Source organism: Microtus pennsylvanicus, chromosome 21 (assembly GCF_037038515.1).
Source record: "Microtus pennsylvanicus isolate mMicPen1 chromosome 21, mMicPen1.hap1, whole genome shotgun sequence".
NCBI lineage: Eukaryota > Metazoa > Chordata > Mammalia > Rodentia > Cricetidae > Microtus > Microtus pennsylvanicus.
In genome coordinates, this window is record NC_134599.1 from 10,153,161 (window position 1) to 10,172,643 (window position 19,483).

A 19,483-nucleotide genomic window follows, 5' to 3' on the forward strand; every position below is an offset into this window, starting at 1 on the left:
TAGAAGAGCCATGTGGAACGCCATCTTTTGTTGACTCCCTCTGAGATCTGAAACAACTGGAATATACAAAGACATGAGTTGGTTTCCATGAGCTCACTAGGAAGAGTCTGAGTCTAGAGATGAGAGTATAAACTTTTTCCCAACTTGTGTGGCACGGAATGAGAAATGCACACCCTTCACAGCCACGGTGGCGAGGCCATGAAAGCTGAGTCTGAAGGGATAAGATTGTGCAAAGAAGAAACGAGAGGGAGTGGGAGAAAGGATGGGTGTTGATAGAAAGAATCGGGGAAGGGAGGCAAGGCTCTATTGAAAACAGATTGTCCTCCACTTAAAAGACAGAATATATTGACACTCTGCCTGGTGATCCAAAAAAGAAGAGGGGATCCTTACCACAGCTTCCTACTGAAGCTGACTAAATGGGAATCTCTGCTCTTGGTTCCCTAAGGCTGGCTGAAGAGAGCGCTCAGCTTTGGAAGGGGCTCTGTTTATATATGTGTCAGCATTCAGTTGGAGGTGAAAAGGTTAGCACTTGACCCAGGAAGTAGCCCTGTTTGTTTCAAAAATAGATCTCCTTCACAAATTTCTTCACTAGTTTTTTTCCATTTTGAACTTTGATTATAATAAAGGAGCTGTTGCTATGGTAGAAGGATCGGTGCATTAATTAGACATTAGTTGGATGAAAATACGCTTCTAGGGAAAGCTAAATGACAATGGAAGTCTCGCTTCTTTGAGAATAAACACCACCCTTCTGTCCTTCCCCATATGTCCTTCCCCTTACTTTGTAGTAAACCATGAACTGTAGCCCAGCCAAGTACACAGATGCTTAAGCATACCCGAAACTTGAATATTTTTATTACAGACATCTTAAGACCCGTAAACTCTGCTCTGGATCGCATCTCTCCAGGATCTCAGAGCTGTTCGTGATTGTACAGGAAATGGGGACTATCATAGGCTCACAAAAGGTAACTGATAGAACTCAGTGTGGTACTTCAGGGACATCAAAACATTGTGCGACATGCAGAAGACTATTCACGAATCACACAAAATATACATTCATTGTGCCATCCATCAGGTTAGCAGTCAGCTGAAAGCACACTGGATCCAGCCAAGATAACTGTGGCAAGAAATGGGGATTGGAAGAATACCTTTAGGTTACAAATAACCCAGCATACTCTTTAAATGGAGGGTGGCCAGAGAAACAAGAAGAAATCGGTAGTTTGAGAAGACTTGGCACAGCAAAGGTTCTGAACTTTGGGCTTCGCACCTTCTTGACTCTGAAAGAACAAATTGAGGCTACCTTCTGAGGCATCTGGTTCTGTTTGAATGAGAGAGGCTTTTTTTTTCCTTTTTCCATCCACAATCACACATAAACTACCAGTTTTGAGAGTTTGCCCACCCTGTTTGATATAGTGACGTACATGTTTCTAGAAAATCTGTATAAAGATAAATCTCTCAAGAGAAAGCATTTAGAACCAGCAAACTCACTCACACACAATGAGTTAATAAGGGACGAGTTAATTGTGTAAACACACTCAGTGCACCTCTTCTGCATGAGCCTTCAGATACTCTCTTCTCTGCCTGCCCTATTAACAGAGAAGGGCAATCTACAGATAAAAGGTGAGATGACCGCCTCCTGCAAACGTCTGCTGGCAAAAGGAACTGTCCACCAAAGGACATCTGAAAGGAACCACAGGTTGTGTGAAAAATCTCACAGCAGTGAGGAAGGAATGTTGGGGCCCACCGGAAACTGATGGGGGCACCCGATGTGAATTAAGGAGTTAACATCCAACCAAGTCTCCAGAATTATCTGAAACTACATTATCTTGGCCAGGAGCTCCCTGGATAGGACCAGAAAGGAAGAGAGAGACTGGAAAGAAAGTAAGATAAGCTAAGAATGTGCTTTGGGTAAGAAATCCCAGCCCAGAGAGAAGCCTGGGCAGAAGCGGCCTCAGTGGGAGGTAGTCAGGGTGTCTGAGGTAGATGATGCCGGAGAAGGGACGCAGGGCGAGGAGCTGGATTTCTCAGAAGATTCTTCAGCTTTCTCGTCGCTGCCAGGAGGAGTGGCCGGTGAGATGGGCAGGAGCCCCTCCTTCTCACGCTTCTTCTGCTTCATGCGGCGATTCTGGAACCAGATCTTCACCTGGGTCTCATTGAGCTGTAGGGATGCGGCTATCTCCACCCTGCGCGCTCGGGTCAGGTACTTGTTAAAGTGGAACTCCTTCTCCAGCTCCGTGAGCTGCTTGGTGGTGAAGTTGGTGCGCACTGCATTGGGCTGACCCACGTAGCCATACTCTCCAACTTTCCCTAGGGAAACAGAGAAAGAGAAGAAAAGGTAAAAATTCTTAAGCCCTTGTCCGATTGCCCCATGGGGCAATATTCCGTTAACTGCTCAGCACAAACCCGGGTGGGAAGCGCCAGTGACGGATGATGCCTATGTAAAGCGTTAACCTGATGCCAACCATTAGCGTGGTCAGGCTCGTGATTAATGGAACCTGTAGATATTAACAGAACTCCTCCACCACCGACACCTCCCACCCCAACCAACACACATACACATCTCCTATCTCTAGACCACTTAAACCTCAGCCCCCCCAAAAGCCAGACCCAGAAACTACTTTGCCCCAACACACCTGAGCACCCTATACCACACACTACAACTCCAGCCAACATTAGGCAGAGAAGCAAGAACCCAGCTTTTAAAAGCATTAACTTTCCTAAGAAACTAAGCGCAGCTGGCCCCTTTCAAAACTAAGCAGAACTCACCTGTTTTGGGAGGATTCCTTTTAACTTTCATCCAGTCAAAGGTCTGCGCTGGAGAAGGCGTCTCTGAAGCAGGGGAGCGACAGGCTTCTTGGTGGCTGGCGTGGAGAGGGGATAAGGAGTTATTATACGAGGCCAGGGCCAGGTTCTGGTGTTCTTGTCCATAAGAGTGATGAATGTATTGAGGCGAGCCCACCGTGCCCCCAGCATAACCCTGGTGGTGGTGGTGGTGATGCTGGACCATGGGAGATGAGAGATTTCCAGAGTAAACAGCGGGAGCACACGGGGGGTACCCACCACTTACGTCTGCTTCCTGATTTAATCCATAGGGGCCATAAGGCGCACTGAAGTTCTGCGCGCCATAGCTTGGACCACAGCTCGAGTGGGAGTAGGAAACTCCCAGGTTCCCAGAAGTCTGGTAAGTAGCCGGCTGGGGGTGGTGGTGATGGTGGTGGTGGTGGTGGTGGTGGTGGGGCGAGCTGATCTGCACCCCCCTGCCCACTAGGAAGCGGTCGTCGCCGCCGCAGCTGTTGGCACTGACCGCGCAGGATTGGAAAGTTGTAATCCCATGGTCAGAGGGGTAGGTTCGCGCAGAGCAGGTCCCGGAGTCGCCACTGCCAAGGATGGGGTATTCCAGGAAGGAGCTCATTCTTGCATTGTCCATCTGTCACTGAGTGACTGGGTCCTGCGAAGCCCTGGGTGACCGTGCCAACTTTCTCACTTCCTCCATGGGACCAGAGAAGAAAAATGATATGAATGTACAGTGCGCAAGAGGCGGGGCGGGAAGGCGGAGGGCCCAAGGGGAAGGACACGTGACTTTGTCAGCCAATGACTGAGCTGCCTGCGAAAGTTTACCGGCTGCGGCGGTGATGGATCACCGTTTCAGTGGCATTTAAATCCCCGGCGCTCCTCAGTCTAGGTGACGCGCGGTCGCCCCCCCAGGCAGCCCGGGCGGCGGCGGTCGCTGCGGCCGCTGCCAGAGCTGACTTGGAGCACGGGGGCCAAAGGGAGTAGAGATTGCCTTCTGCGCGTACTCGACTCTGCTCGCCTCCGCCTCCAGGATGTGGGGGATGGGAGGCGACCCTCCACGACCCTCTCCCCACCCAGCCCAGAAAGCTGAACTGGCAAGAGGTGAGAGGGGATGAGGCCTCCCGGCTCTCTTGAGGCGGGCATCGGTAAACAAGAGCTCTCCGCATGGTCGCAAGGACCCTGGCAGAGCCGGGAGCAAGCGGGGTGGGAAGGGTAGGAATCCAGCAGACGTCAGGGCAGTCAGCCTGGTACGGCCGCCACCACCCAGCCCCAGCAGAGACTTGAGCCCGGAACCGCGGCGCCTAGAGCAAGGCTGCGTCACTGGCTCGCCAGCCACGGAATGTAGGGGGACGTGTGCAGAGGATTGTCTGGGAGGAACCAGGGTGGGCGTGCAGGGGACCAGAGAAAGAAAAGAAACTACTGTCCTCATCCTGAGGGTCTCAGAGCCTTCTTCCTTGACTCCGAAGGGCCAATAGCGTGGCAACGGGAGCTTCTGTAATTCGACCCCAGAGGGCGGGGGGGGGGGGGGCGGGGGGGGAGCCTTTGGAACCTAGGTCTCTGGGAAAGGCCGGGTGCCTGATCTCTTCTCTGCCTCCCACCTCCCTCGATTTCTTCCCCTTTCTCCTCCCCAGTCAGCTTTGCTCCTGGTAACCCTGCAGGATCCGGAGCAACACTGCTGCTGGAGTTTGAGGGTAGAAGGCAAAGGAAAAAGATGACGCTAGCAGACATGGCCGGCACGAGGGCCTAGCCTGAGTTGCAGGCCATCTGTCCGCTCTTAGAGACCCAGGAGCTTGCGCGCTCTTGCGTAGGCCTCAGAGGGCTGGATCCCAGCTCCCACAAAGACTTCTGACCTCCCCTGACACATTTCTCTCTTTTGGGAGGGGCATGTTAGGAGTGGGAGAGCCTCGTCTTCCCACTGCCTCCTATTGCGTGGCTGAAGGGGGGGGGGGGATGGTGAGGACTGGCAGGTGGGAGGGGCAGTGGACAGATGCCTGAGTGGATGGGACACTTTCCAACGGACTGTGTAGTTGCTTGTGTGAACCTTCAGGTCACTCCCCGGAGAGGCACGTGCAAATGCGAGCATCATCCCAGGACAGAGGTCCTGTTTTCCATCAGCCTCATTCTACAGTGATGCTGATGGTGTCCGTAATTGCTGTTTACTATTAGGTTTAATATCAGCCCTGGGTGGGCTTGGGGTAGAGGAAAGGCCAAACAGAGACAGAGATGAGAATGAACACATTCTTAAGTAGGAGAAAGTCAGTGGTCACCTAAGAAGTCTTGCACACAATTCTGCATGGCTTTTATTCTGACCATGCTTCTAGCCTTGCATTCAGACATGAAATTAACAGTGCAATTTATCTGTGAGTTTGGGGGTTCCCTTCTCTAAAGTAAAAGAAAGTTTTGTGCAGAGGAGGCACTTTTTAAATGTGAGGTCACACTTCAGACTTCTGTGCTTTGTTCTTCACCCATAGAAGTCGCCTTCCCCACCCACCCACCCCCAAACCTGGCCATCCTCTGGGAAACCTTAGTAGACCTTTGTCCTTGGTCTCCCTCAGTAGCAACCAAACATTTCCCCCAACCGCTTATTTGGGGAGTGGTATTTCTCCGTGACCTTTGACTCACCCCATAGCATGGTTAAGGGGGAGCAAAGACTGAAAAGTTTCCCCTGCCCTTAGCTTCAGCTCCTGAGGACTCAAACCAGAGGAAAGCAAGGCAGACCTCCCGGAGGAGGTTCTCTTGGGAGGGCAGTCCTCCAGCTGTGAGGAAAGAGGGACTCCTGTGTGTCAGGAACAGGAAGTGAGAGGCTCAGCGCTCTGAGTGCCTAAGAACTGCTCTCCCAGCTGAAGGCCGACCATTCCTCCTCCCCCACGCCTCCCTCGTTCCTAGCCGACCATGGGCCTCCTCACTCCGGTTTTGCATTAATCTTCTAGCTCCGGGAGGCTGGCCGCAAAGCTGCCCCAGGCCTCCACTGGTCTCCTTGTGCTAGTTCTCGCTCCCTGCAACCCTCTCCCTCCACCTCGGTTCTCCTGGGCAACCTAGGTAGGGTATTTTCCTCGAGATCACAAACCTGCGCTGGGACCCGGCCCACAGACACCGGGGCTTCCACAGACCTTGCCCTTTTAACAGCGGGCTCGGCCTCTGGCGGCTGCGGGCTCATCTTTCCCAGGGAGGCTCTCCAAGACAACTTCCCCCAGCCCGGATTCTTTCCCATGCCCCACCCAGGAGGATTCGGAAAGGCCACAGCGCAGGGTAAGAGACCTTTGGTCTTTTGAGCAAGGAAGCCAGCGACCCACGCAGGAATCGAGCTAAAGTCTCTTTAAATAGCCCCTAGGAGAGTGGGTGAAAGGCGAGCTTGGGCCATGAGAGAAATAATCCTCTGCAAGCTGCTTGCTTGGCTCCAAGTCCCTCTTTCAGGACTCTTTCTCTGGAAAGAGAATGAGCAAGGAGGAGACAGACCTAGGCCCGGAGCTGTTCTTGGCATCCGCGGCTCAGCCAAGCTGTTGTTTTAAAAGAGCAATAAAAATGAATTATGACTGAACGCCTTCTAACTTAATGCTTTCGGACGGGGATCCCCGGCAAATACGTAAGAGGATTTTTATTTGTGCATGTGTTCCTGCAATTGATCTCTTTGATGACATTCTCATTCATAGAAAGCGTTTGATTTATGAGCTTAGGACGAATCTCATCCAGGAGCTGAACAGCCCTGCCACAGCCAGGACGCCCTGCTCTACTCTGTCGGAGCCTGGGGCTTGAACCTTCACAGTTCCCACACACCAAGAAGGCTGAGGAACTGGGGGAGTAGAGGGTGGAGGGAAGGGTAGGCAGCGACACCCCCCCCCCAAGAATGATGGAGGCTTCATTGTAACTCCCAAGCCTTTGCAGTTAAGAGCTGGGTTCTTAAACATCAATCAGCTTGCCCCACGCACATGTTGCTGCAGTTTCTCACGGTAAGTCATCAGAACAGAGCCCAGAAAAGAAAAAATAAATAAAAGTAGGGGCAGACAAAATAAGAGGGGGAAAAAACAGAACACCCCAATAACACACCCTAGATCACATTTTATTGATATTTCATTTAAAGTGCTCCTTCTCTGTCTAAGAAACTGGGTTAATTAATATTCTAAGGTGCAGAAACTCTCTGTTTTAAAATATCAATTTGCTAACTTGACTTCAAACTTTTAATGATTTATTATTAGCAAAGTTAACAGATCTAAGAATTAAATATCGGTGTGTGTGTGTTGTGGGGGCAAGAATCCTGGGGTGACAGGAAAGAACCCTGCTGGCATGCATTTTCCAGCTAGTAACCACTGTTTTGTTTTATTTTGTTTTCCTCTATCTTTTAGGTCTGTTTTGCCTGAACCCATCAACAACTGGGAGATTAATCAACCACACTGAAAATGGGGAGAGGAAAGGGAGGGCTTGGAATGTAGATGTTTGAAACAAATGTGTATAAATAAATGAATTTTTGATAACTTGGTTATTGACCTAGAGCCTGGTAGCTTGATCAAGGAACTCCTCTTTACTCATCCTAGATCTGGGAGTTTCTGGAGGCACTTTCTTTCTCCACTTTCAAAAGCTTGGGCTGGGGCCAACTCAGGCAGCCCAGTCCTGTTTCTATTACTAATTTCTCTATGGCTTGAGTCTCAACACTGAAAACCAAATTCATTCCCTTGGGGGGGGAGCCAAAAAAAAAACACTTGCCAGAAGCCTGGCCACTTTCTGGCTTTCTTCTTTGTTGCTGTCTATTGCAGACTTTGAACATGCCACCCTAATAAAAAATATATTAAAATTGAAAAAGGTAAACTGACCAGACTTTTATTTACTATATTAGACTAAAAGAAGCAAAACGGAATCAGTATAAGCCTAGAGGGGAAGAAAAAATAAGAAAGCTACTTATAGCAAAGGAGAATTTATTCTACCAAAAATACGCATGACAATGCATCCGAATGTGATACAAAAATAAAAAGAAAGTGACAGGACAATTTATGGTCACTTTCTTGCAGGCCTCATGTTTTGTTCTCAGGAAAATCACATAGAAGCTTGTTGGGTTCGGTGTAAAACAACTAAAACTCCAACATAATTTGTAAGAGATGGCTTTAAAACCGAGTTAGGGGAGAACATTAAACAGAAAATCTTCAACATTTAAGAAAGTAGTGGGTGGGGAGATCAAGAAGAAAATAGAACAAAAATAAACTCCCGGAATGAAAGAAGGCAAAACCACCTGGTCAAAGGGGTTTTGTGTTAGGACGCTTTGTTTTGCTTTAATGTTCTTAGTAATTCAGATGCTGTAGGTCGATTGTGGTGAGTGTGTCTGTAAAAAAGTCAAAGCTGTCAGCTGAAATATCTACGGGACTGTCCAGGGAGCCTGGCAAGCTGGGCGACAGAGCATCTGAAAGCTGCAGGCAGGAATCTGTAGAGAAAACATTAAAGTCCTGCAAAGAGGGGACCTCGAGGGCCTCGGGACTGTCATTGTTCAGGCCAGCTCCACAGTTCTGGCCCATTGTTGACAAGCAGTTAGGAACAGTGGGTGACTGGTGCTGAAAATGTTTCAAATTTTTCTCATTGCTGGTTAAAGGCGAAACTGGGAAAGTTTGGGAGTCGCCATTGTGTCCATTGGGAGCCTGCTGTTGAGAGAGCGCGTTTTGCTGAAAAGTGTAACCTTCCCTCTCCAGAAGGGCCCCGGAGACGCTCAGGGCTTGCTCAAAGAGTGACTTCTCTTCCTCGTCCTCCTCCACTTTCTCTGAGTCCTCCAGGCTTTTAAATTTCCCTTCGCTGTTTTGGTTCTCCTTGCACTGAGTCTGCCTCTTGTGCTTCATCCTCCGGTTCTGAAACCACACTTTCACTTGTCTCTCAGTCAAATCCAGCAGCGCGGCGATTTCCACCCTCCGGGGTCTGCAAAGGTACTTGTTGAAATGAAATTCCTTTTCCAGCTCCAAAAGCTGAGTGTTGGTGTACGCAGTTCTCAGGCGCCTGGATCCCCCGCCGCTGCCATCAGCAGCGATTTCCAGGGATTCTGCGGAAAAGGAAACCAACAAGAGACACACGTACAGTTGAAGGTGGAGGGGTCTGAGCAGGGTTATTCCACTGGAGAATAAATACAGCAAGAAAGAGCAACTGCAACAAGATGGCCGCCCCTGGATGCGGTGCAGCTATTGTGCTGCCTTTCCTGGGAGCCCAGCCCGGAGAAGCCCAATCTCCTCCACCTCCAGCAAATCCTGACTGTGGCTCCCCCCAACCTCTTCATCCGGGAGCAAACTTTATATTAGCTACAACACAATTTATAATTAATGCATCAGCTGCTTAGCTGAGCAAGAGCGGTCTATCACTCTTCATTACTGTCAAAAAGCCAAACTCTAGGACAACTAGACAAGAGGAGGTCAGTTCCAACTCAAATAAATCATCCTACATTACACAAGTTAGAGAAAGTCCCCCCCCCTCCTCAAAATATATATGTCTTATTGTGGAGCTCAGAATCTATTTTCTTCTCCATCAAAACCACTCCTGAGACCACAGGGGCAGGGTATCCGCCACCAGGCTCCTCTCTCTCTCCCTCTTCCCTAGAAGCCCATGGTCCCCTCCCCCATAACCGCTCTCAGGGAAGCCCGCTGGGGGACGAGGGTCCCCGGGACGTTGGGCCAATTCTCGGGACTGACCTTTGTGGCCGAGGCAGGCAGGGCCCGTGGAGGCGGCAGTGGCGGGCGGCAGCGCGGTTTTCTTGGCCGCCTTCTTCTCCTTCATCCAGGGGTACTCTGGCGGCTGCAGGGCGCCGGCGGGCACCGGACTGCCGCGACTGCCCGCGGGGCTCGATTTGGGGCGGCCGCCAGCGCCGTGGCGAGGGTGACTGCCCGGGTTCAGGCTGGGAATGGTCTGCTCAAAAGGAGGAGGAATCAGTGTCGAGTGTGAAAGCGTCGAGGTCTTGATTGATGAACTTTGAAATGTATCAGCGACAGGGGGAAAAGATGTCAGGCACTCAGCGAGCGACGGCTGGCTATTGATAAAACCAATCTCTCGCTCAAATTCGTAATTCATGGCCTTCTCCTTGGAGCCCCCTCGGAGAAAAAGTTCCCTCTTTTGGAGGGGCTTTGGGGGGGCAAGGCCCAAGAAAAAGGCGAGCGCAGACGAAAAAAAAATCTATCATAGAAGATCGCTGCTGGGGTGTTTTTTTTCTAATTCACTGATTACAGCCGTATGGGGACCGCGCTACTATTAAACTATTGAATTCATGGAGACAAGGTTGAAATTGGACCGAATTGGCTGTCACATGATTGCTTCTGCCCAATGACAATTTGGGCTTTAATCAAAAGAAGCCACTGTCTGTTTGATTGATCCAAAAAAGTCAGAAAGGAACGCCTCATTGGGGGCCATCGAGGCTTTATTTACACTTTTTTCAGGGCAAAAATACATATATTTGGGTGTGGATGGGAATGCCCCGGAGTGCGTGGGGGCGAGAGTGTCTGTTCGCCTCCTGATCTGCAAGATCTAGTGTGCTCCCTGGAGTGTGTGTGAGTGTGAGCCTGTGAGCCCTGCTGCCGGTCCCGCCAGCGGCTGCCCTCTGCCTCCCCCGCACACTCCGCGCATTGTTTGGGACTGTCGGGAAGACGCCTCGCACCTCACAAATCATTTAAGCACCTCAGCCTGACGCCTGCAGTCATTAACAAAGTAATCCATTAATCTTCAAAGTTTTGACACCCGAGGGCCTTGCATCCCAGCCACATAAGTTCTGCTAAGGCAAGAGAAAAGAGCAGAGGGAGAGAGAGAGGGAGAGAGGAGAGAGAGAGAGAGAGAGAGAGAGAGAGAGAGAGAGAGAGAGAGAGAAGGGAGGAGGAGGAGGAGGAGAGAGAAGATGAGAAGATATTGGGGGTTCCCCTTTTCTTTTTCTCCTCCTCTACTTTCCCTAAAATCAGTTCCTGGATTTCAGAACCGATTCATATATTCATATATTCATATATTCTCTCTCTCTCTCTCTCTCTCTCTCTCTCTCTCTCTCTCCCTCTCTCTCTCTCTTTCTCTCTCCTGTCTTTTTCTCTCCCTCTTTCTCCCCTCCCTCTCCTATCCTTTCCTTTCCACTTTTTCCTCTCTCCTTTGCCCATTCCACTCTACCCTGTCTGCCTCTCCTCCCTTGCTGCCCTCGCCTCCTCTCAATGTCCAGTCTGGGATATGCGCCCCCGGCCCATTGTTAGCAGGCTTTTCCACGGCAGCTTTGCATCTGGCTCCTGCGGGCAGCGGAAAAAGAGAGGCGGCTCTCGAAGCTTGCCGATCTTCCTACACCATCAACTTCTCAGGAGTGGCTGGAGAAAGATAAATGCATGTGCCAAGAGAGACAGCAGCCCCAGGTCCTTATGTCCAAATCCCCGTAGCCTGGGCGGCGGCCAGCCAAAGAAATGCCGCCCCGAGCAGGCTCGTGCGGCTCCTGGCACTCTGGGTTTCATACCCTTAGGGCTCGGGCGCGGTGAGTATTTCGGATTTCCAGGAAGACTGCTGGAACTTATCAGCAGGGAGGGCGAGGACTCTTGTTCCTCGCTCCCTTTTCCCTCTTACTCTTCTTCCAGTACTTGTCGCTCTGTTTGGGGACTGGTTGGTTCCGAAGCAGCGAGCGTTTCTTGGCAGCCTGAATTGCCTCCCACACCTTCCTGCTCTTGGACACCAGGGAGATTTGCACCCTGGTCCTCTTGTGGGAAACAGCACTGCGGAGGAGAGGGCGACTCAAGGAGGAGATACATCGCTTCAACTTCTCCTTCATTCTCTTTCCTCCAGTTCTGAGACAGGACTTCAGACTAAGTGCTGGATAGTGCTGAGGATTCAAAAGATAACACCTTTAGGAACCAAGCAAGAACTTAAAAGAAAAAAATCACCAAAACTATGAGAGAGAGAGAGAGAGAGAGAGAGAGAGAGAAATCTGATGAAGGTATCTTCTCTCCCACAAACCCTAAGGATGGTGAGGCGATTCGGGTTTTTTTTTTTTTCCTTCTTTTTTTCTTCCTTTGAAATGGACCAAGTGATCAGAGTGCCCCAGGCCGGCAGGCATCAGTGGCAGGAAAATAAATCATTCTGATGGCCAAGGAGAGAGAGGTTGGTGGGGGAGAAAATTCTATGCAGAAAATGAGAAAGGCCGACCAAGGAACAAGGACAGAACTCCATTTCTGAGGCCAGCATCTAAGGGGTTTGGGTTGGAAATGAGCTATAAAGTGGTCTCCAACCTTGACCAACTCAGAGCATTGCCTTGCAGATAGAGATGCTAGTTTGGAAAATGTAAGGTTTTGCAGTTTTCTTGCTTTTATTCCAAACAAAGGTCCGAAGGAAGTCTGGGTGCGATCAATCTTGCTCACCCAAAGCCTTGACAGCTTCTGGCCCTTAAGAACACATTTCAGCTTCAAGCTTTTTCCAAGCTCAAATGTGGCCGAGCAAAGAGGAGAGCAGGAAACGCAAGTAAACAAGGAGATTTTGTCTTTTTAAAAATTGGTTTGGGGAAGGAGAGAGGATTCTAAGGTGCTTTGCGATTGGGGGGTGGTGGCTTTGGACATTTGCTTTTACCAGAAAGTGTGGAGGGACAGGGAAGGAAAGTTAGATAGCCTGACTGCCCATACCATTGGGCTTTGTCAGGCTGCGTGGGTGAGAGCATTTTGCTTCTCTCAGCTGCTAATTCAAAAGCCATCTGGAAGAACACCCTTTTCTGAGACAGTCCAACGTTCAGATCTTCCCCCAATCCATTACTTTAACTCTGGAGATATTTTAATAAAGATTTCTTTTTAATATCCAGGAAGCTGAGGGCTAGATGTATTTTTTTCTTTGAAAGCCAAAATGAATGCCTTGGCTGGCAAGATATGGGAAACAGTATTAGAATTTCCTTGTACAATCTCTGCCCTGAGGAATGAAGGAAGACCCCAAACCATTCTTGCTTTAAAGGGAAGATTTTAGGAGTTGGGTTCAAGTGCTGACATCTCAAAGATTTTCAGGTGGAGACCCCACATGCGTCTCTTCCCTTTGATGCTGGTCCTTATTTTCCCAGGTAATTTTCTTCATGTTTCTGAACCGTTTACATAAAAAGACTACTGTATCCGCCCGGCATCAACAGCCAAAAAGCCCTCACCAAGACTGGTTTTCCAGCCTCTGCATTTCTGATGTCTGCACGTTATTTCGGTAATGAGGTTTGGGTGAGGGGACCAAGTCCACTTCCCAACAGGCCAAAATCTTTGAAAAGAAAACGTGAATCAAGCGGGGAGGATGGATGTGGGAGAAGCTCCTGCGGCATGAGACTCGCAGCTTTCTGTAGCAGCCGGTTTTGTATCCTCCGAGATTTTTCTTTTTCCTAAAATGTGAAAAGAGTCCCTAGAAGCTGCTCTCTGAGGCTCCGCAGAAATGACTCCAGCGTGTCTTCTAAGGATTTTCTTGGGGTGCTGGGGTAGTGGGTGGGTGGAGGCCACGATTTGCCACATTTGAGGTTGCAAACAAAATGGCGACATTTCCCACTTCTGCCTCTGAAAGATACAATCCAAGGAGGATGGGGGCTCAGTTCCTCCCAATTCTCAGGCACAGGCCTTTCACCTCCAGTTTTGATAATGGGGTGCAGCTCTGAGGCTTGCATTTTCTGAATTTGGTTCTTGAATTGCTAATTCTTTGCCTTGAAGATGGAAATATTTTCCTTTTCCTGTGTCTGCCTTTGACTCTGCCGGCCAATCAGCCTGCATCCTATCTTAAATCCAAACGTGGAAATGTAATATTAAGCTTGTGTAGAAGCAAATGAAAGAAGCACTTGTACAACTGCATTTTTATTAGAAAGATACCAATCTCCTTTCTCTCTCCTCCTCCCCCTGGGGCCATAAAAAGAGAGGAAATAAATCCACAGAATGGCAAAGGCTGAATTCCGGGAGGAAGTTGATGCTGAGATTCACGGAAGGGATTCCTCCCAGTCCAAGGAAGGCCTAGAGAGACTCTGGAGCTCAGTTCTTTTGCTGGAGACCCGAGAGAGCACCGGTCTCTTTGGAGCTGAATTTAGGAGACAATTTTTTCTCTCTCTCTTCCTTCTCCAGAAGCGATAATGAACCACAAAGCATCCTCGATGGAGATCTGGAATGCGATCGCTTATGGGAAGAGCTCAAGACCTGTGTAGTTCCCAAGGATGAGGCTTTGGCGGCTGGGCTTTCGGTGCGGGGGTGGGGTGGGGGGGTGGAGAAGAGCTCCGGGTTCTCGGGGCGCGTCGCCCCGCACCTGTGCGCCCCCCGCCGCGCCTCCGGCCGGCTTCCTTTGTTTCTTCCACGCCGCCCGGCACTTCGCAGTCAGGCGCCCTTCGCCTGCTTGGGCGGCAGCTGGGAACCAGGCAACCCAGCGGACCCGGAGCACTGCATTTCCCGAGCTGAGGCAGCCTCCAGAAACCGCGGCCTCTTTCTCCGGAACTCGCCGAGCTTCCAGGCGACACACTCCGGGCCAGGCCGCACGCTGGAGTCGCGGTGCTGCGGCAGCTGCTCTACTCTGCCTGTATTCGACACCGAGCCCTGTCTTCAGCCAAAGAACCCCCTTTGACACGGATCTTAATCAGAATAAAAACTTTATTTTTTATTTTTGTTTTGTTTCTCAGAATGTGAGCAGCAAGGAATGTAAAACTCTCAAAACAAATCTAGCATTTTTAGCGTTCAGTTCTGCCGGATGTCTCAAACCTAAACCACTGTTTTCAAACGCTGGGTCTTCTCTGTTCTTATTGCATCGCTACGGTCTTTATAAAGGAATTTTATTTCCCTTTCAAATAAATTTTATATGTATGCCAATACACCATTGAACAAAAGGCTCAAGAAACCTTCTGAACAATCAGGGTACAGAATTTCTTTAATATAAATACGAACGGATGGGGATAAATAATATTTAAAACTTAGACTATTCAATGCTTGCAAAAAATATAAATAAATCTGACTGTTCACAAGCATACACACACGGAAAGACGTACACTTAGTCATCTTTGCACAGGAAGTCCCTGTTTCAAAGCGCCTTTGATTTCTTTTTCTCGCTCATTACAAGAAGTGCAATTTTAAAAACTAAAACTTAAAAAAAAATAAACGTAATTGCTTCCTCTCGGGAGCCATAACGTACAAACAAATTCACATTGAAAACTCATCTAGCAAGTTTGTTCATATACCCTGTTTCTTATCAAAGAGTAGAGAAGGTTAGGGGTGTAGAGCCAGAGCCGGGGCTGGGCGGTGGGGGGGGTGGAAATGTCACTACTGATACAGCCTTTCCAGCAACCAAGATTGCTACGTCACATAAACCGTAAAAAAAGCATTACCAAAGAAAACAAAATGAGGGAGGGGTGCAGAGAAGAAAAGGGAGAGGCAGGAAGAACATAAAACAAAACAAAATTTTAAAAAGGAAAAAGAACCAAAGAAGGTGGGGAGGGTAACTCTCCTGGCACGCAGCCCGAGCCCATCATCACAGGTGGGTGAGTTTGGGCGCTTCCTGAATTCTTCCCTGAGAAGGATGGTGGGCAGTAAGGTCCGTGTAGGTGGGGTGTGGCTCCCCAGGCCCCGGCCCATGGTGGTGACCGCTGCCCAGCGGCCCAGTGCCCCCGTAGTCCATGGCAGCCGAGGTGGTGTGGGGGAGATGGGTTAGGCCAAAGAGTGCTGGCCCGGAGTTGCTCATGGGCTCCACATAGCTGCCCCCCACGAAGACGGGGCTTCCCTGTAAGTGTGGGGTCCCATAGCTGCCGTTACCCTGCAGGCTGTGAGCATGCGGGTCATAGTCAGGGGTGCCCCCTGCGCCTGACCCCGCCGCTGCGTAGCGCTTCTGTGGGGGAGGAGGGGGAGCGCAGTTGGGCAAGGGAGCGGGGTAGGAGGCAGGAGGCAACCCATAGGCGCCTTGGGGGGGCTTGGAGAAGGGAGGGGGTGACTGGGGCTCATAAGGGACACTGTTGACCAGCGAATGCATAGAGTTCAGATAACCTCCTGCACCGGGAGGCACGGGACTGCGACTTGGGGACTGGCCCCCAGACGAGGTCAGCATGCCCTTGCCCTTCTGGTCCTTCTTGTACTTCATTCGGCGGTTCTGGAACCAGATCTTGATCTGGCGCTCGGTGAGGTTCAGCAGGTTGGCCATTTCCACTCGGCGCGGCCGGCAAAGGTAGCGGTTGAAGTGGAACTCCTTCTCCAGCTCAACCAGCTGCGCGCTCGTGTACGCCGTGCGCGCGCGCTTGGACGAAGCTTGCCCAGGCGGGCTCTTGTCACCAGCGCAGCTCTCCCCTGCGGGGACACAGAAAGGAAGAGTGGTGTCAGGGGCTTCTGGCAACCCCGCCCAGCTCCCCAGCCCTAGCCTAGCCCCTCTTTACTTCACCCCACTAAAGCCCCTGTCCTCCACCAGAGAGAAGCAGGACCCTTGGTGAGCAGAAACAGCCCAGTTAGCCTGCCCTTCCTTCCGCTAAGGAGCCTAAGGAGCGAGCGAATCCTGGGCTTCAAGGGGAGGACAGAGCGGCAGAGCCTCCTGCTTGCCTTTCTGGCCTGCACTTCCTCTCTAACCTTTTACTTGTTTGGCTGATTTACTGGCCTATTCGACTATAAGCTTCCTGTGGGCAGGTGTCTCTATCTTCGTTCCTTCAATGCTGAAATGTGAGAGACCTAGTATATGCATGAAGGCCTTTCATCCTCCCCGAGTGACTGAGTGATTGGCCATTAGCTTCAACTAACCAATTCTAGTATCTACCATCCCTAAGGTCAAACTGGAAGGCCTTCTCTGACCCAAGGAGAGCAGAGCTCACTGAAGCTCTCTAGTCCTGGGAGAGAGGCCCTTGAGGAGTACTGGTTATTCGGGCTCTCGATGTCATGAAGCAGGCTGCTCAATTTGGCCCTTGGTGCCTCCTGTCTTCCTTGACTCCCCAAATACCTGCTCTGGATGTTCCAGACACGCAGGCTCAGGAGAGAGCAATGGAAACTGGAGAGGGAGGGGCCAAGGTAACCAAAGGACCGGGAAGGCCAGGGCCTTGAGGCTGAGGCTCCTCTATAGGAGTCCAGTTCCCAAAGCCTCATGTGGTTCCCATTAGGAAGATAAGCTGAATCCCCTCCCCCAGGAGATGCCCGGCTGCCTCCTTCATTGTACTGAGACTGAGCAAGGCCTGCCCAGAGCTAAGGCAGCCACTCCATCGGCTGCAGCAAACACTGGCTTTGATTATAGACAAAGCATTGATTCTGACTTGGGTGATGATTAGGCCTGCTTTTATTCTGCCACATCTCTGTATGGGAGGATGCCACTGTTTGCTTAGAAAAGAGGAGCTTTTGCCTAGAGAGACAGAGGCCCTCCGGATGGTTCTCCCTAGAGGTCTCAACTCCCAACAGTGGAACAAGGAGAGATTCCAACTTCGCCAGGGTCACACTGTCCTAGAGAAGTCCAGATGGACTTCGGTTAGGTTTATGTCTGGGGGATCCTTACCACAGAAACCTTATCAGCCCCATAAGTAGCAAAGATTCTGGAAACACTTTTCTCCTTGCGTGGGGGGGGGGCGGGGGCAGAGTGCGGGAGATACATTTCCACGGCTCCTAGACTGTGCTGGTAATGGCTGGAGGTGGCTTAAGGCTCAGTGCTTGGCCACAGGCCTCGCCTCCAGAAGGCACCCATTTACCTGAGCTGGAGCCGCTGGTTTTCTGCTTAGTGTTCTGTCTCGACTCCTTCATCCAGGGAAAGATTTGTTTGCCCACTGTGGGAGAGTTGAGCAGGGGGCTCTTGGCTGTGCTGGCGGGGGTAGGGTTGCTGTTGGCACTTTGAGGGGGGGATACAGAAGAGGGAGGCGGGGGAGCTGCAGGAGTGGGGGCAGGGGGCTGTGGTGGGGGCTGGGGAGGCTGTGGGGCTGGGGGTGCTGCCTGGGGAGGAGGTGGAGGCAAAGGCGGATCACCCAAGCCTGGGGGCTGGCTAGGAGGGCCACTCAAGGTGCGCAGACACGCTTCACTCAGCTCGTGAGCTTTGGGGTGACCCCCAGCACTGGCGGGGGACTGGAGGGAGCAGGCGGGTCGGTGGTACTCAACGCCATCGGTGCCCAAAGCCGCAGGCGGCGCGTATGACTGCTGACTGGCATTGTAAGCGAACCCATTGGCTGCTTGGTAGGGGTAGCCACCGTAGATCGCCGAGCTGTCGTAGAAGGTCGCTTTTTGCATCGCGATGTTTCACGATCGTGATCGCACACTCTGACAGGGGCTTGACACCCGTAAGGGAGCACATTGGCACGCCCCCGCGGTCACGTGACACTCCGCCGCCAATGGCCGCCCCACGCAGACCTGAAGGGAGGGGGGGGAGAAGTGCAGCGCGGTGAGGGCTCCGCGCAAATCCATCTTATTCTCAATAGCTAAGTGACATGAAAGCCATAAAAGAAAAAGTGGTCAGCAATATTTAGCAGCACGACGTGGCCCCGGGCGCAGGGAGCCGCTCTATAAAAAGCTGCTGGAATTTACTGGCAGCTACAAATATTTGCTTAACTTGGGTCTGGAGTTGGGGGATTTTCCTCGGAGAGAGGAGCAGAACCAGTAAGGGCTGGAAGCTGGGTCTCTGGAGTCGAAGTCCAAAATGAGGAAGGCTTTGGAGTTTAGGTTGGGGTCTTTCTTTTCCAGAAGAAACCGTGGCGTCCCTTTGTAGAGGCTGAGGCTCTCTCAAGACTTTGGGGGAACTCTCAAGAGGGCAAGGGGTCGCCATTTTTTTCTCCAATCCCCACTTTAGGATTTTTATTAGTCCCCAAACCCTAACAGAGGCAGACTTTCTTCCTAGCCAGCCTTTTTCTGGAGCTTTCATAGGAGGTTTGCACACACACACACACACACACACACACACATAGAGAGAGAGAGAGACAGAGACAGAGACAGAGACAGAGAGACAGAGAGGCAGCGGCTCTATCAGACCATGATGAACTTCAGAAGCTGAGCCTATCGGGTAGTTAACCTGCTCTAGTTCAGTGAAGAGGACCAACCTCCTCCAAATGAACCCTATAAGGTCAAGAAGTGGGTCGGTGAGAGAGAAAACTTTGGATAGAACCCTTCTCTCTCTCTCTCTCTCTCTCTCTCTCTCTCTCTCTCTCTCTCTCTCTCTCTCTCTCCCCCCAGGGGTGCTGGGAATGACAAACACCACTACCCCACCCATAAGTCACAAACTCAACTCAAACCCTGTAACTGTCTATACTATTTCTCCTACCCTGTTTTTCAGGCACTTTGAAGCAAGTCACCCCAGACTCTGTTTCGAAGTTACAGGAGGTTCCCAGACTCTCCTGCCTTGGACTTTCTGAGGTGCTGTTATTCTGGACAACTATCAAATTCTACCTGTTAAAACATGATGGATTAGAGAAAAAAAACAACCCACCAGGAACCTGAAAAACCAGCGTTCATCTCCATGACCACGGCTTGAACTCTCCTTCCAACTTACCGATAATAGGTTCTGTCTTAGAAACTGCTATGCAATTTGATGTATGGGGGTCATTTGGCTCCGGAGGAGGCATGGAAGCACAAACCATAAACTCCTGCCAGACTTCCCTGATCTTTGTATACTATTGTTGATCATATTTGTTATTTGGTTTATTTTCCTCCTCCAGAAATACTAAGTAAAAAGAAACCTAAAAAGCAACTAAAAATCTCATTTAGGAAGTGGTTTGTTAGAAGTGAAATCTGCATTCTCTTGGTTTTCAACTTTTACAGGGTAAACTTCTAATTCTCAGCAAGTAAAGTTCCCTGTGAGCCTTACATGTGCACAC

The 19,483-nt window shown here is 50.6% G+C and overlaps 3 protein-coding genes and 1 long non-coding RNA gene across 5 annotated transcripts in view; 1 reads left to right on the forward strand and 3 right to left on the reverse strand.

Moving 5' to 3' along the window:
* Positions 1–845: 845 nt before the first annotated feature.
* On the reverse strand, positions 846–3,453 carry Hoxa1 (homeobox A1). The gene is made up of 2 exons (XM_075955233.1): positions 2,764–3,453; positions 846–2,304 (listed from the first exon to the last, which is right to left on the reverse strand). The coding sequence occupies exons 1-2, from the start codon at positions 3,422–3,424 to the stop codon at positions 1,949–1,951; spliced, it is 1,017 nt and encodes a 338-aa protein (XP_075811348.1). The 5' UTR covers positions 3,425–3,453; the 3' UTR covers positions 846–1,948.
* Positions 3,454–3,611: 158 nt separating this feature from the next.
* On the forward strand, positions 3,612–7,259 carry LOC142839453 (uncharacterized). Its single transcript, XR_012908753.1, has 2 exons — positions 3,612–3,891; positions 7,131–7,259. It is a non-coding gene; the product is annotated as an uncharacterized LOC142839453 (long non-coding RNA).
* A 533-nt stretch (positions 7,260–7,792) lies between these two features.
* Hoxa2 (homeobox A2) lies at positions 7,793–9,874 on the reverse strand. The gene is made up of 2 exons (XM_075955331.1): positions 9,441–9,874; positions 7,793–8,800 (listed from the first exon to the last, which is right to left on the reverse strand). The coding sequence occupies exons 1-2, from the start codon at positions 9,814–9,816 to the stop codon at positions 8,058–8,060; spliced, it is 1,119 nt and encodes a 372-aa protein (XP_075811446.1). The 5' UTR covers positions 9,817–9,874; the 3' UTR covers positions 7,793–8,057.
* A 4,485-nt stretch (positions 9,875–14,359) lies between these two features.
* The window catches only part of Hoxa3 (homeobox A3), a 44,005-nt gene continuing 38,881 nt past the window's right edge, over positions 14,360–19,483 (reverse strand). For both annotated transcript variants that reach the window (XM_075955138.1, XM_075955139.1), the window contains 2 exons: positions 17,378–18,026; positions 14,360–16,007 (listed from right to left, as the gene is read on the reverse strand). In XM_075955138.1, coding sequence (XP_075811253.1) covers positions 15,202–16,007; positions 17,378–17,906 — 1,335 coding nt within the window. In that variant the 5' untranslated portion in view covers positions 17,907–18,026 and the 3' untranslated portion in view covers positions 14,360–15,201. The remainder of the gene's footprint in view (positions 16,008–17,377; positions 18,027–19,483) is intronic.